General features: G+C 38.3%; 1 protein-coding gene across 1 annotated transcript in view; it reads left to right on the top strand.

The window, feature by feature from the left end:
- The first annotated feature begins 5,448 nt into the window (after nucleotides 1-5,448).
- Nucleotides 5,449-15,093, top strand: part of LOC113058182 (mastermind-like protein 2) — a 95,514-nt gene continuing 85,869 nt past the window's right edge. Inside the window, exons 1-2 of the mRNA XM_026225854.1 lie at nucleotides 5,449-5,914; nucleotides 6,924-7,349. Of these exons, the coding sequence (XP_026081639.1) occupies nucleotides 6,948-7,349 (402 nt within the window). The 5' untranslated portion in view covers nucleotides 5,449-5,914; nucleotides 6,924-6,947. The remainder of the gene's footprint in view (nucleotides 5,915-6,923; nucleotides 7,350-15,093) is intronic.

Raw genomic sequence — 15,093 nt, 5'->3', positions numbered from 1 at the left:
ACAGAGCCATACTCGAAAAAAAAAACTTTCCGAAGCTTGTGACAAACCAGGAGGAATATTTTTGGAACACAAATACTCCTTCAAACGTACAACTTAATTTTTGAAACTTTGTTTAGCATGGGAATCCAACTCTTTAACAGTGTAAAAACTAAGTATGCATGAAATAGCATTTCACCCCCCCTTTAAGATAAAAGAAAGTCTAGCATGACACTTCATTTTTTATGAGAATGTGTAGTAATGATCACAATAAACTGAATAAAGTTTACTACTGACTATTGTCATGACTACTTAAGACACTCAGTGAAAAAGTATCAATGAAACATAGTTAACATAGTAGGCAACATAGTTATGTTGGTGGCTGACCATATTGCATATGCTTTTGTAGAAATTAGGGCTGGGATAAATGATTATTTTTTAAACTATTAATCTAGCGATTATTTTTCCGATGCATCGTTTAATCTAACGATGAATTTTTTCAGACCGATTCGATTTCGATTATCTCCCCATTAATTGACTACTAACAATTTATACATGTTGATTTACATATCTGAATGAAAAAAACATGAATTGCTTAACACTGCAATATATGTTTATTGCTCTTAAAATTACAATATAAAAGACTGACTAAGAATGCATTACTTTGCACTTGTATAGAGATATCATTCAATAAAACCTTGAAGCCTTGAAAACACATAGCTTACTGAAACAAGCTTACTGAACACATAGCTTACTGAAAAAAGTTCTTCTTTCAGATGAAAATAACAACAACTTGATGTCAGGATTCAATAAAAAAGGTCACCCAAAATACTTGTTTAGAGCAATTGAAAGAATACAGTAACCAATGTAAACTTGAGGGCTTTAAGCTAATACAGAGAGTGCTTTTCCAAAAAAAAAAAAAATAAACAAAAATTAACAGTGGGAGCCAGCAGCCTGTCATGGAGAAAGAAAAAAAAATCTCTGAATGATCCACGTTGGTGTTCCGCCCTTTTTCTATCATGTCTAACAATTTTGGTTAATATGCACGAGGGAGAGAGAGAGCGAGCAAGACAGCGCTCGTGTAGTTTGAAAACTGTGAGTGCGCGAGTGCGTGTGAAACTTTGGTGTGTCGCCCTTTTTATATCGTGTTTAATGATTTTGATTAATATGCACAAGGGAGAGAGAGAGCAAGAAGCACTCGTGTTGTTTGAAGACTTGTGAGTGTGCATGCACAGCCGGGGCTTTCTCTCGTACGCGCCCTGTCAGGCACAGCGATCAAATAAGGCTTTGACAGCCGCCAAAAAAAAAAAAGATCAATGCAGAAAAACCCCTGGATTGGTTCTATAACGTTGGACAGAATGTTGATCCGGCCATCGCGTTTATTCAGCGCACATAAGGTAAATGTTTTGCAAACGTTTTTTAGAGAAATAAAAACAGGTCGATGAATCGATGTGCATATTTTGCGTCGACGTATTTTTTGCGTCGACATCATCGATGACCTCGACGCGTTGTCCCAGCCCTAGTAGAAATGTATCTTATTAAGATGCAAAATGTATGGGAGCAGAGTATTAAAAAAATAATAACTTAATTTTTGCAGTAGTCATACATCAGTAAAATCATGTTTTTATAGGATTGCGGAATTTACTCTGTTACAAAAGGTCGCAAAGTAAAGATGTGAAAGGATCTAAGTGAAGCCATGTATATATTTATTCGACAAAACTCGGAACACTGAAGAACACAACAACCACTAAATACCGGACGAAAAATGACGAGTGAACTGAAAAACAAACAAACACTGGGCACAGGGAAACCTTTGGGATTAATCAAGATAATTAACTACACTCAGATGTAACAGATGGGAGCAAATAAAAAACCAAGGCAAATAATTAACCGGTACAAAAGTCCCATGAACTAAAACAGGAAACAGTGCAAAATAAACTCAGTCCAACTCAAAACAGAACTAAAACACAGATGACCCATTACAATATCTCCCCCACTCTGGGGTGACACCGGAGGTCTGCAGGGCTGAGGTGGAGCAGGGCCGAAGAGGACATAGGGCTTGGCACACAAGGGTGAAGCCAATGGGACTAAGTACCAAGGTGGAGCTGGGGGGAGAGTAGGATCCAAATGGAACCAGAGGATGTAGTGACAAGGTTTTCGTCTGTCCAGAGGAGAACTGGTCCCCCGACTGAGCCTGGTTTCTCCCAAGGTTTTTTTTTCCATTCTGTCAACGATGAAGTTTTGGTTCCTTGCTGCTGTCAACTCTAGCTTGCTTAGTTGGAGACAATTAATATCAAGCAATATCATTGACTTGATTACACAGATACTATTTAAACTGAACTGATCTGGATGATGACATCATTGAATTCAATAATGAACTGCCATTAACTGAAAATTGAGTGTTCTCCATTGTGCTTTTGCATTATTGACACACTATTTTCCTGTTTAAAACTGACACAATCTGTATTGTTAAAAGCACTATATAAATAAAGGAGATTTGACAAGGTGCAGCCAGAAGACTGAAATATGATGGTGGAGACAGACGACTGACCAAGCCAGAGCCAGAGGAACAAGGGAGCCCTATGGAGTCCAAGGACTAATGGACCCAATGGTGAAGTTGAGGAAGCATGGGGCCAAGGAGGAGCTGAAGGGTTGGAAGGACGATGTTGAGCCCATAGCTTGGAGGCCTGAGATGGAGCCAGGGGATTTCCAGGACAGAGCTGGAGTCCGGAAGGTCTGAGGCAAATCCCCACAGGAGAGTGGTCTTAGAGGAGGAGCCGGGTAACTGAAGGAAAATACTGGAGCTGGGGCTAAGGACATGGCTGAGTTTAGAAGAGCAGGAGAGGGATGGCTGGGCGGGAACATGAATTTTGAAACAGACTCTCTGCTTGTTGTAACTGATGGAGACACATGAGAAACATAGACTCAAACAACGTGGTGCTGGATGAAACAACAGACTTGTTGCAGGGATATAAAATAAGCAAGAACCCTGACTTTCTCAATCAGTCAGCTCTCCTTCTTCAGCTATTGTTGAGCGCTTTGAGCTCCAAATCATCCCCTCATACTTTACCAGTAAATCTACAGGCACGGACAATGATTCCTGCTCACTCATCTGGTTAGACATAGTTGGCTCAGGCTCTCAGAAGATCTCTGACTCTCACTTTTCTCTCAACATAATTTTTCATGTTCTGGGAATGTTTTCAGTGGCAAGTTTTATTTTAGTTCCCAGAATGTTCTTTTAAAAGGTAGGATAACATTCTCCAAAAACATTCTAAAAATGTGTATTGATAACATTGTTAGAACATTATCCTCTAACATTCTTATAAAGCTTCCCATCATACTAGATGGGGCTCAGAAGTCAAATGTTGGTTGAAAGTGAAAACCCGACCTTTGTTTGATGTCAAACTCCAGCGTAAATAACTTCAAAAACAGTATTACCAATTTCACTTATTATAAACAAGATTGACTATTTCTGTCATAAATATAAAAAAGTTATTATACAGATTAACAGAGGTGTTGATGGTTTATTGAAAATAATAGTTTAGTTTGACGTCACCATTATGGTGATCAATACATAGGCAGTATGACTCTTTTCAATGTTACTTTTTGTTTAACTGCTGTAACCATATTTATTAACATCATCAGGTGATGTGGGTTACTTACTGATTTTAAAAATTTTGTCATGTAACAATCTGTTAAACTGTTAAAAAGTGACTATAGCAAATGTGTTGCAACACATAGGATCCTGCAGTTTTATATCATACATATTTTTGTCTAATCTTTTTAAATTAATTTTTTTCATGAACCTCTTTGTAATCCATTTTGCTTAGCTACACAAAGACCTCAAGAATTAGTGTATGAATCTCAAAAATGGTGACATGCTTCATGCCGCAATGCATTCTGGGTGCCATGGAAGAGTTTTGTATGATGTACCCCAGAATACATTGCTGCATTAAACATGTCACCATTGTTGAGAGTCATACACTGAATCTTGATGTTTGTGTGACAAAGACAAAAAAAAAATAAAATCTTGAATTCTTGAAATTATCTGCTTCAAATTTAGGGTCTCAGGCTGTTGACCCATTGAGGCACTTTAATAAATAATACCAACTAACCCCATACATTAGACTGGGTGAAACCATGTAACCAGACCACGTATGTGGTGATGTCTTACCATAAGCAAGCAATCAGCGTCATCCACACGTCCTCTTGCTGTTTTTGCCACAATAAAAAATACAGCAGCTAAAGATCAACACTGCCAAGTCAAGTGTCAAAATACACAGCTAAAGCCAACACTTACCATCATTATGGTGACATCAAATCAAAGTATTACTTTAAAACAGACATCAACATCTAATCCTCTGCTTAAATCTTACTTAGAATGTTAGGGGATAAAACTACCCGCTAAAAACATTGTTAGAACAATGGTAATGTTCTTAGAACATTTTTAGAACAAAACAATTCTAGCTGGTAGGTTCATGCTCTCCTATTGCGGCAGGCTCAGACTCATCAAATAACATGACTCTAAATCTAACGCATCCTGAGAGTGTTGATTTGGTCGAGAAACAGTGTAAGTTATGCCTAAATGAACCTTAAATGATGTTGAAAATACGTCCACCGAACACTTTTGAACTAGTTTTTAACCTTGTAAGGAGGTTTTCTGAACGTCTAAATCGAACGTACAGAAGACGTCAAAAAAAAGACGTCATAAAAACTTTCATTCTGGCTCATCAGTGGACGTCTTTTCAACGTCAGCAAAGACATAAAAAAGACGTCCACTGGACGTAACTTTGCCCAGTGGGAAACTTTTGAATGATATAGTGTATAATGTTGCAAATACTTTTTATTTCACATAAATGCTCTATTCATCTGTTCATCAAAGAATACTGAAAAAATGTAATCATATGTTTTAAATATTGATAATCAGCGAATCAGCATATTAGAATGATTTCTGAAATATGAGACACTGAAGACTGTAGTAATGATGCTGAAAATTCAGCTTGGATCACAGGAACAAATTACATTTTAAAATATATTCGAATAGAAAACAGTTATTTTAAATAGTAAAAATATTTCACAATATTACTGCTTTTGCTGTATTCTGGATCAAATAAATGCAGGCTTGGTGAACAGAAGAGACTTCAATCTTACTGTTATAAAACTGTTGACTGCTAGGCTATATAGATTACAGAAATTTTATATGGTAAAGTTTTATATTATATTGTAATGGCAGCAAAATTGATATAGTGTAGGCTATATATATATATATAATTTCTCCCTGGTTCTCATAGCATTTTAACTGGAATAAAAGAGTGACTCGCCGGTCTTCTCTAATAAGGTACTGTATGTAAATGTATCAGAAGGGCTCAGTAGTCAGCTGCTTTCATGTAGTTCACTGCTGGCACCACTAGAGCCTGCAAAAGGACAGCGCACCACTCTCAAGACTGCTTTCGATCGAGAGGGAACCGCTCACACAAGGGGAGTCTGTAGTCAGCCTGGGGTAAGCCAGCCTCTCCGGACGAACCCCGTACGCGCCCGGACTGCTGAGAGTCCTCCGCGCGGATAACGCCAGTCCAGTCGCGCGGCAACGGCACTTTTATTTACTTTCTTTGGCAATCACCACAACGAGCTTCTCTTAACAGCCTCTCAAATGACAAGGATGGGAAGTACTCGGACACAGCCTGGACTCTCGGGAAGTTTGCGGATTTATGCCTCCAAGTAAATGGAATATAATTGCATGTAGTATTTGTCAGCTGACAGGAACCTTGGGTTTAGGGTATGACCGACTATAACCGCATGCATTACCGTGATTGCGTTTACTGCAGGACTGCGTGAAGCGTTCTGAGAGTACACTGTGGATTTGGTACACCTTGCATGGAGTTGAATGAGCGCACGCGGCGATTTTGGCAAGCTGCAAGACATCCCAGTGCAGTGGAAGGTAATGCATTGTAATAATGTTGCGTTATACTGCGTAGACACTCAAAAATGAAGTTGTTGATGCTGAAAGCATATTTTAATTTCACAATAGATGCATTTTAACATATGTAGCCTACGTGAATAGAAATGTCCGTAATTTCGCGGGCGTCCATTATGTTTGTATACTTAACAAGTGGATTTATAAAACGTTTCCCAAACATTCAGTTTTGCTGTGAGAACGGCAACATGTTTACGCAATGTAGAAAGAACCATATTTGGCGCACGGTTCCCGAAATCTCTTTATCAACCTTGTAGTAACTAATTAGCACTGACAGTCAGCCTTTGCGCAACCGTTGCCAAAAAAGACATTTGTAACAACTTTTAAAAACCGTTTATCAGGACGCACTTTAATGAAGACGACTTTGCGATCAGGTTACAACATATTGTTTAACAAATCAAACAACGACGTTGCTTTAAGAACGTTCTCTCTGGGGCCAACTTAAATCAAACTAAAGCATTATTTGGGACGTTTTAACGTCAATCAATTAAAAAAAATTATGTGGTCTTAACATTGCCTTGCTAAATTTTTGGGATAGCTTATAAGCGCCTGAGCTCTATATCGTTTTTTCAAGATTTTTTTTTTCAAGGCAAGCATATATATATATATATATATATATATATATATATATATATATAGGTTTGTTGAATATAACACATCAACTGCTTACAAAAATGTAGATGTCCATTAAAGATAGAAGTTCTGCATTAATATCACTGATTTTCACTGAAATAAATAATTTTGTTTAGATTAATATTTATAAAACATATTTTTAGAGGTGGCATGTATCAAGCTATCACAGTATTATTCCTGAGAACAGCTGAGAACATAATCTTTGGTTTCCAGGGTACATTTTTGAGCAAACCGATTAATTCCATGTTAAAAAATGAACAAAGTAAAACGTGTTTTTTATGCCCAAATAAATTAAATAAATGAATAATTCCCCTTGTTTTTCTGGGTGTTGCCATTAAAGGGTTAACAAAGGGAACCGAAGGTCATGGGAGAGGCAGCGCCGACCCAGACCAACCCAAGTGGTTTTGCACCCATGTTGGGCGTCGGGATGGGAGGATCAGTCACACCAATCACCACTTCAAGGGGATCAGCCGTTCCTCAGCTCCACAGTGCCATAGTGGAGCGCTTGCGTGCCAGAATAGAGCTGTGCCGGCGCCATCACTCCACCTGTGAGCACCGCTATGTGCGCGGGCAGGCGGAAAGTTCGGACCGGGAACATGAGAGCACACTCCATCTCTTGAGCATCGTCCATCAGGGCCCTGTGAACAGGAAGAACAGGGGCAATAGATCGGCCTCTCAGCAGCCTCCTGGATTCAGCAGAGTGAACGGTGAACATAAAGCCCACAGTTTGTCGGAGGCGGAATCTAAAATTTCTTCTCAAATAGCAGTAAGTATTATGGGTGGCATTAAGTGTGCACACATAATAGATTTTATAATCTAATTCAAATGGGGGCACGTGTCAGAACAATTTCCCAGAGAATGACATCAACACACTGATATGATGTGATTACTGTGGGTGTGTAAGGGAGATATGGGGGCGTCTGTTTAATTAAAAAGGGCCCTGCAGGCAGGCACATGATTCTTTAAAGGTCTTTTAAAAAATAGAACAAAACAAAATTGAACTTAACAAGAGGTGGTGATTCAGTGACATCTGATTTTTCACCAATGCAGATTATACAGTACAGTCCCTCCATTTTCACTCATAAGTCATATTAGGAAATTATAGAATGCCACTGCATTGGACACAATTGGATAACATACCAAACCACATAACATTTATTTGAAGAAAGATAGAATACACACAAGTTTCAATCAAAAAATGCCATCATTTGCTCACCAATGGAACCTCTGCAGTGAATGGGTGCCGTCAGAAAGAGTACAGACAGCTGATAAAAACATCACAATAATCCACAAATTATTCAGACTAAGCCAGTCAATCACAGTCCATTAATAGAACATCTTGTGAAGACAAATGTTTAATGTGTGTAATAAACAAATACATCTGTTTGACAATTTTAATCCATTGCTGAAAACTTAAATACAAGTCCTTTATCCATAACATTCCTTTCTCCAGCGAAATATTTTTTTGCCTGATAGTACAAAACGGTTCTAAAAAAATATGGGTGGAACAGGGGATGGGATTTTTTTTTTGCTGGACTAAGTGTCTTTAATGGATTATGGACAGTTTGATGGATTTGTTTCTTACGAACACACAGGTTTTGTCTACTCCAGATGTTAACTGATGGACTAGAGTGGTGTGGATTATTGTGATGTTTTTATCAGCTGTTTGGACTCTCATTCAAAGGTGACTCATTCTGACGGCACCCATTCACTGGAGAAGGTCCACTGGTGAGCAAGTGATGCAATGCTAAATTTCTTCAAATCAGTTTCCAATAAAGAAATAAACTCACCTACATATTGGATGGCCTGAGCACGAGCCCCTTTTTTAGCAAATTTTCCTTTTTGGGTTAACTGTTCCTCTAATTGTTGCTTAAGTTTCCGAATATTTTATTGAACCGTTTTATACATATGTATGCATATTTCCACAATTATTGGTCATTAAGAAAGAAAGTTTCATAGAAAAAAAAAACATGTTTTGTACTGTAGCCTCAGCTTTTGTGACGGACGGAAACACTTGCGGTCAACAGGTCAGTTCTGGGTCTTTGTTCTCCATCCTTATATTTGCCTCTTGGGATTCGACTGTTTGACACCACTTGATGTTGATTCATCTGTTTAGTGTCTTTGCTCATAGACTCAGATGATCGCTTTGCAGTCATTCTGAAACCCTCTGTTAAGAGAACACATTTTGTAGCCATTTAGAGATATAGCATGGTAAATCTGATTTATAGAATGTTTTGGAATTTGTCTTTTTTGTTTATCTAGACAGTTTATGTCTAGTTTATCATAGGGATATTCTTGCAAAATACTAAATCATAAGGTAAAGGGTCAGGTTTTCCTTTCAGCTTTGCCAATTTTGAAAGTGTTCACAGAGCCGTTGTTTACTGTCAAGCTGTGCGAAAACACGATCATATTTTATTTTATCATATTGTTTTGCACAGCTTGTTAGTGAACAACGGCTCTGTGTAGTTGAGTTGATCCATATGAAAGCGTGCAGGTGATGGAGATTTAACACTGATTACAGAACCGGCTTTACTGACAAGATGCACATTAAATATCGCATGCGATTTATCATGCAGCCCTACCGATGGCACAAGGAGAAATTGCTTGATGATGAAATCTTGCAAACACTGCATGAATAGCCTTGTGTTTTGTTCCATACAATGCATTGTTGTCATGCTCTATTATAAAAGGTTTTATAAATTGCTCTCAAAGCACCTTCTTGAATGATGGTTTTCCCATAAAGTCGTTTGAAGCGTGCAGCCTGCATCTAAATGTTTAGTTATTTAATACATTTCCTGGTTTGGTTTACTTCAATTCAAACAGCCCTTGAAAACACGATTGTCAGAGGAATGGTCAGTAATTAAGTGTTACGAGCTTATGGATGAACAAGTTTTTTCCTAATTTTAGAGTTATGACTGACTTGGGAACATATAGGGGGATTGTGGAACATCCTCTCACGGAAGAGAAAATGAGGTTTTACAGTGTGAATGCTCTGTTTGCTTATCTGAAGAGACCAGCCTCTGTTAAGCCCCGTTTATGTCAAGTAGTCTTTAATAGGCGTGGGTGATACACATGATTTACTGGTAGAAATGCATCAACTAGTGGAGATTTTGTCTATAATGTCTATAATGTTTAAATGCTCATGTGATGTTGCTGTGCTATGTGGTCATTAAAACACACTGTTTTTGTGGTTTAAAAACAAGTGATTTTTAAGCCATTGAAACACAATCAGCAGCAAAAGAGCTCTCATTTGGCTATATATATGCGCACGCTGTCTGAGAGACTGTCTGAAAGGTGTGTGCATGAGAAAACAGTGGTCATAAAGAGCGGGTCTTTTATAATAACACACTTTTAGGTGTCAATATGCCCATTTTTGCAAGTATCCTCATAAACGCAGTCATTTAGTTCTGATGTGAAAGCAAACAGTTGAGAAAGAAAAGTATACTGGATCTGGACAGCTCCTAAACTGACAGCAGTCTAATATTCCTGCTGCCTGTCATTTATGTTAATCAAAAAAGAAAAGAGAGTAAATCTCTCACTGCTCTTGACTGGTGACAATAATTATGAAATTTCTATAGTATCAACATTTTTGATGACATAAAGACAAATAAATAATCATATCGTGATGTAAGATTTTGGTCATGTCGCCCAGCCCTAGACTTTAATGATGCACTGTTCATTCAGGACTTCACAATTACGTTTCATCAGTCCCTTTGTGATAAATAAGTGCATTGTATTGAATGCGCACTTGTAGTTTACTTTATATCTTAAAAGTATATATGAAAAATTGTGCTTTCAGATATTAATATTAATATTAATTAAATAAAAGGCCACTTAAATGCACTTAAAGGGATCATATGGCGTTGCTAAAAAAATAATTTTATGTGTGTTTGGTGTAATGCATTGTGTTTATGTCGTTTAAATAAAAAAAAAAAAAAAGTTTTGTTTTCCACAAACTGTACATTATTTTTCTATTTGCCCCACCTTTCTGAAATGCGTAAATTTTTACAAAGCTCATCGTTCTGAAAGGCGAGGTGTAAACATAAAACCATGTCTGCATTTGTGATTGGAGAAACCACAAACATTGTAGGTAACTCTCAGAGGAAATAGTCCTTGTCCTCTGTAAAATGCGCAGCACACATCTGAATATTTGGGTTGAACTGTTCTGGAACAGTGTTTAGTTTTTCTCTTTCACCATGAAACACACTGCATCTCCACGACATGTCGCCAGCGGCAAAAGAGATAATAAAAGTTACCCCTTCTTTCTTTGCGTGAACATTTGGGTGGCGTTATGCGTTATCTTCCCACATCGGGACGTAGACGTGGTGGCGTGTTAGAATGAGCCGTTTTAGATAGGCATGGTTGACTCTTAACTTTTATAAAGAATATTTATTTGGATTTGAGACTTTAGTCTTTACAACTTTTCAGATCTTCTTCAAGCACCAAGAGCTTGTAACACTCCCAAGAGAAAGGAGAAATTGCTTCATATGACCCCTTTAAACAGAGACACTTTCATGACAAGGTTTCTTAAATGCACTTTGTAATAACGTCATATTAAATGTTTTACTTTTTAATTTTCAAGAATTATTTTTTAATAATATTTTGTCGTCCTTATAGAAGTACACTTATTATGATGTTAACTAACATACTAACGCAAAACACTTAATTGTAACTTTTTTTAATTTTTTTTTTACATTTTAACATTTAAAGTTAATATATTTTACTAAGTAGCATCTTCATCCTTACAAATGTGACCAAAAAAAATAAAAAAAATGTAACAATATAATTTTCTTAATAAGTATCCTTTTTAAAAGTATACTGAAGTATAATTTATTTTAACAGAGAAAGACCAATTTCAGTGTTTGCAAACAGTGATGACCTTTTTTTGTGGGAAAAAATCTGGTGGGAAAAAATGATCATTGATATTAAGAAATATCAACTCCTCATTGTTTCTCTTTCCCCCTTCGGCTCAGAATCATGAGTTCATAATCAAACAAGTTCTTGCTTTTGAATTTGACTGTGAATTTTGGACAAAAACATTTCTTCAAAACATCTTAAGTGTTATGGAGAAGATTGAAAGCCATGTGAATTTGGAAAAGCATGATGGTGAGTAAATGATGTATTTATTTTTGAGTGAATTGTCCCTTTAAGCAATGCTTTTTGGAAAGACTAAACCTCTAAAACAATGTTTAAGGATGTAGCAACATAATTGGGCATAATTAAGAATGAGAGGCAGGCATTACTCAATAGGTGGAAGAAGGAAATGCCAACGTGTTTCCTGGTGTTACTTGGCTATATTGAAGCTGAAGGTGGCTTCAATTCACTACACCTGAATGTGGAACAATCAGTCCAGCTCATTGGAGGCCACTTGAAGCCCAGTAAATCTATCTGTGGAATATGAATGGGTCCCTAGACAGTTTTTCCCATGGTTGATATTCATGCTGAAATGACAATGAATTAGATGAGCACACACGTTTGGTCAGAAAGCATAAACAATTGGTTAGAAAGTCAAGGATAGGTACACATTTTTCACTGTCAGCATAAGAACTGTCCACTTTGACAGGACGTATTTTTCTGACTGACATGTCAATTCAGCAACCAAAGTTTGTTTTGCTTCTGGGGTGATTTTGTGAAACTCTTTAGTGTCTTTTAAAGGGGGGGTGAAATGCTCATTTTCACTCAATATCCTGTTAATCTTGAGCACCTATAGAGTAGTACTGCATCCTTCGTAACTCCAAAAAGTCTTTAGTTTTATTATGTTCATAAGAGAAAGATAGTCTATACCGATTTTTCCTGGAAAAACACGAGCGCCTGGAGGCGTGACGTGTGGGCGGAGCTAAAGAATCACGAGCGCGAGTAAGCTTTTGCGTTGAGAGCGTTTGGAAGCTGTGACATTACCGTGAGGAAAAAACCATCATCATCCAAAACAAACCATGGCTAACAGTCAGATTCAGCGTATATTTATGATCCAGAATCAGATCCAGAGGCTGAAATTTAACAAGAGCAGCGTCAGCAACGACGTCTCTATGTTAGTGCTGTGCAAAAAATAGAATGCGATTTTCATGTACATCTCATCAGTAAAGACGCTCCTGTAATTAGAAGTATGGCCGGTGACACACTGGCTGCGTGGCGTGAGCGCCGCGTGTCTGAAGCGTCCCAGAAGCGTCCCAGAAGCGTGGCGGATTCTGTGTCTTTACACACCAGAAGCGTGCCTGACGCGGCGCTGGCGCGCTGCTGCTGTAGAGGGAGACCGTTGACAGACCAGGCTCATGTCTTCATTACAACAATATATACTTTTTTTCTACACACCTACACCTACGCCTACTGATAAAGGACACCGTCAAAAGTATTGACGGCGAAATAGATTATGTTTGACAGGTGCAATATTTGAAAATCGATAATTATTATTATTATTTTTTTATTACATTTATATCTGAATTTGTCAACCTATAGACTTTCAAATATCAAAATATCAGGAATTCATATGTATTTGTTTACAAAATGACATTTAAACACATTTTCCTATTATATTTAGCCTGGAAAAGCTTCCAACACGCCCGCGTGTCGCGGTAAAAATAGGCGTCGGTTCTATTTCTAGCAAGCAAGCTTTTGCCGCGCGGCTCGAGCCGCGCCTGAGACGCGCGTCTCACGCAGGCGGTCTGTAAGCTCTAACCTGTTAACATGGGAGCCGAATTAAAAACCGACATGCCACGCGGCTGAGACGCTTGCGCCACGCTTCCAGTGTGTCACCGGCCTATATCTCCAGCACGTGTGTTCAGATCAGGGTTGCCAGGTTTTCACAACAAATCCTGCCCAGTTGCTTCTCAAAACTAGCCCAATCTCGCTTCCAGAAGGTTCCCCGATAAAACATTGCTTCCCGGGGTTAAAATATACGCTTTTTAGCAGAGTTGCCTTGGTAAAATTCGAATTTTGGGGGCTAAATATCACGTTATTTGTATTGGGGTCGCTGTGACCCGCGGACATGAAAAACAACCACCACAGACTTGGCAACACTGGTTGGGATTTACTACACAGAGCCGTAATTCACTGACAATCTACACAAAATCGATGTTAAAATCGCAAGCGATTCTTTGTCGATTTTGAAAGCGATTTTGTGTTAGTTGTCGGTAGACTACGGCTCTGTGTAGTAACTGCCGCTCCACCTGAACCAGTGTTGCCAAGTCTGCAGTTGTTTTCATGTCTGCGGTTTGAAGCAATCCCAATACCAATAACGTGATATTTAGCCCCTAAAATGCTATTTTTACCAGGGAAACCCTTCCCAAAAATGTATATTTTAACCCCGGGAAGCAATTTTTATCGGGGAACCTCCCGGAAACGCGATTGGGCTAGTTTTGGACTAGTTTTAAGAAGCAACTGGGCAGGATTTGTTGTGAAAACCTGGCAACCCTGATCTGAACGCACATGCTGGAGATATACTTCTAATCACAGGAGCGTCTTTACTGATGAGAGGTGCATGGAAATCGCATTCGATTTTTTGCACAGCCCTAGTATGTATTGAAACGCTATATATTTGCTTAGCGGTTTTGGAAAATGACTTAAGTTCCACTTTATTTCGTCTTTTTTTTTTTTTTTTTTTTTTAAGCTGTACATGTGGAAAGTGCAGTTTGATGACAACATCGCATGTTGTTTACTTGATGTGCTTACGCGCCGATAGCTAAGTTAACAACACAGAGATATTTGAAGCAGTTTTACTCACCGCCTGTGGTTCCAACACACGATTGTGACCCTTTTTCGTTGGGACTGCATTATCCTTAAGAAATAAATGATATGCAAATCCGGCGTCAAACTGGTCCTTGTTTGTAAAACAAGCATCTTCGAAATGCAGGGAACAAACAAAAACACTTGCACAACTCCGTTGATGCTCTGTAAAAATAAACTCCATCCACTGGTCCCTTAATGCTGTTTTTTTTTTTTTTTTGGTAATCTGTGCAGGGTTGTCTTGCCCTGTCATCGAAAAACACACTTCTTTTGTGACATTTCGCGACGCTCTCGCTCTGATCAGTGAAGTCTGTTGTGCTCCCTCTGCTCTGCTGTACGGGAGCGCGCTCTTCCGGCAGAAGTGCCTCAGGACCCATATAAGGAAATTCCGCTCCATCTAACGTCACACAGAGCCATACTCGAAAAAAACTTTCCGAAACTTGTGACAAACTGGAAGAGGTATTTTTGGAACAGAAGTACTCCTTCAAATGTACAACTTAATTTTTGAAACTTTGTCCATGTTTAGCATGGGAATCCAACTCTTTAACAGTGTAAAAAACTCAGTATGCATGAAATAGCATTTCACCCCCCCCCCTTTAAAGATTTGATATCAATAATCTGGCAATCGCCATCCTAACCAATGAGACAATTCTCAAAAGCACTCATTTTATTTATTTGATACTTCATAAAGATGACATTGTTTCCAGACGGACTGGTGCATTCTGTCTTTTGGAAGGTGTGTTAGGTTTAGATTTTCAGTCAACTCTTACCATTTTCTGTGTGTGTCATGC

The sequence above is a fragment of the Carassius auratus genome, chromosome 40 (assembly GCF_003368295.1).
Source record: "Carassius auratus strain Wakin chromosome 40, ASM336829v1, whole genome shotgun sequence".
Classification (NCBI taxonomy): Eukaryota; Metazoa; Chordata; class Actinopteri; order Cypriniformes; family Cyprinidae; genus Carassius; species Carassius auratus.
This window is presented reverse-complemented; position numbering and strand designations above follow the sequence as displayed.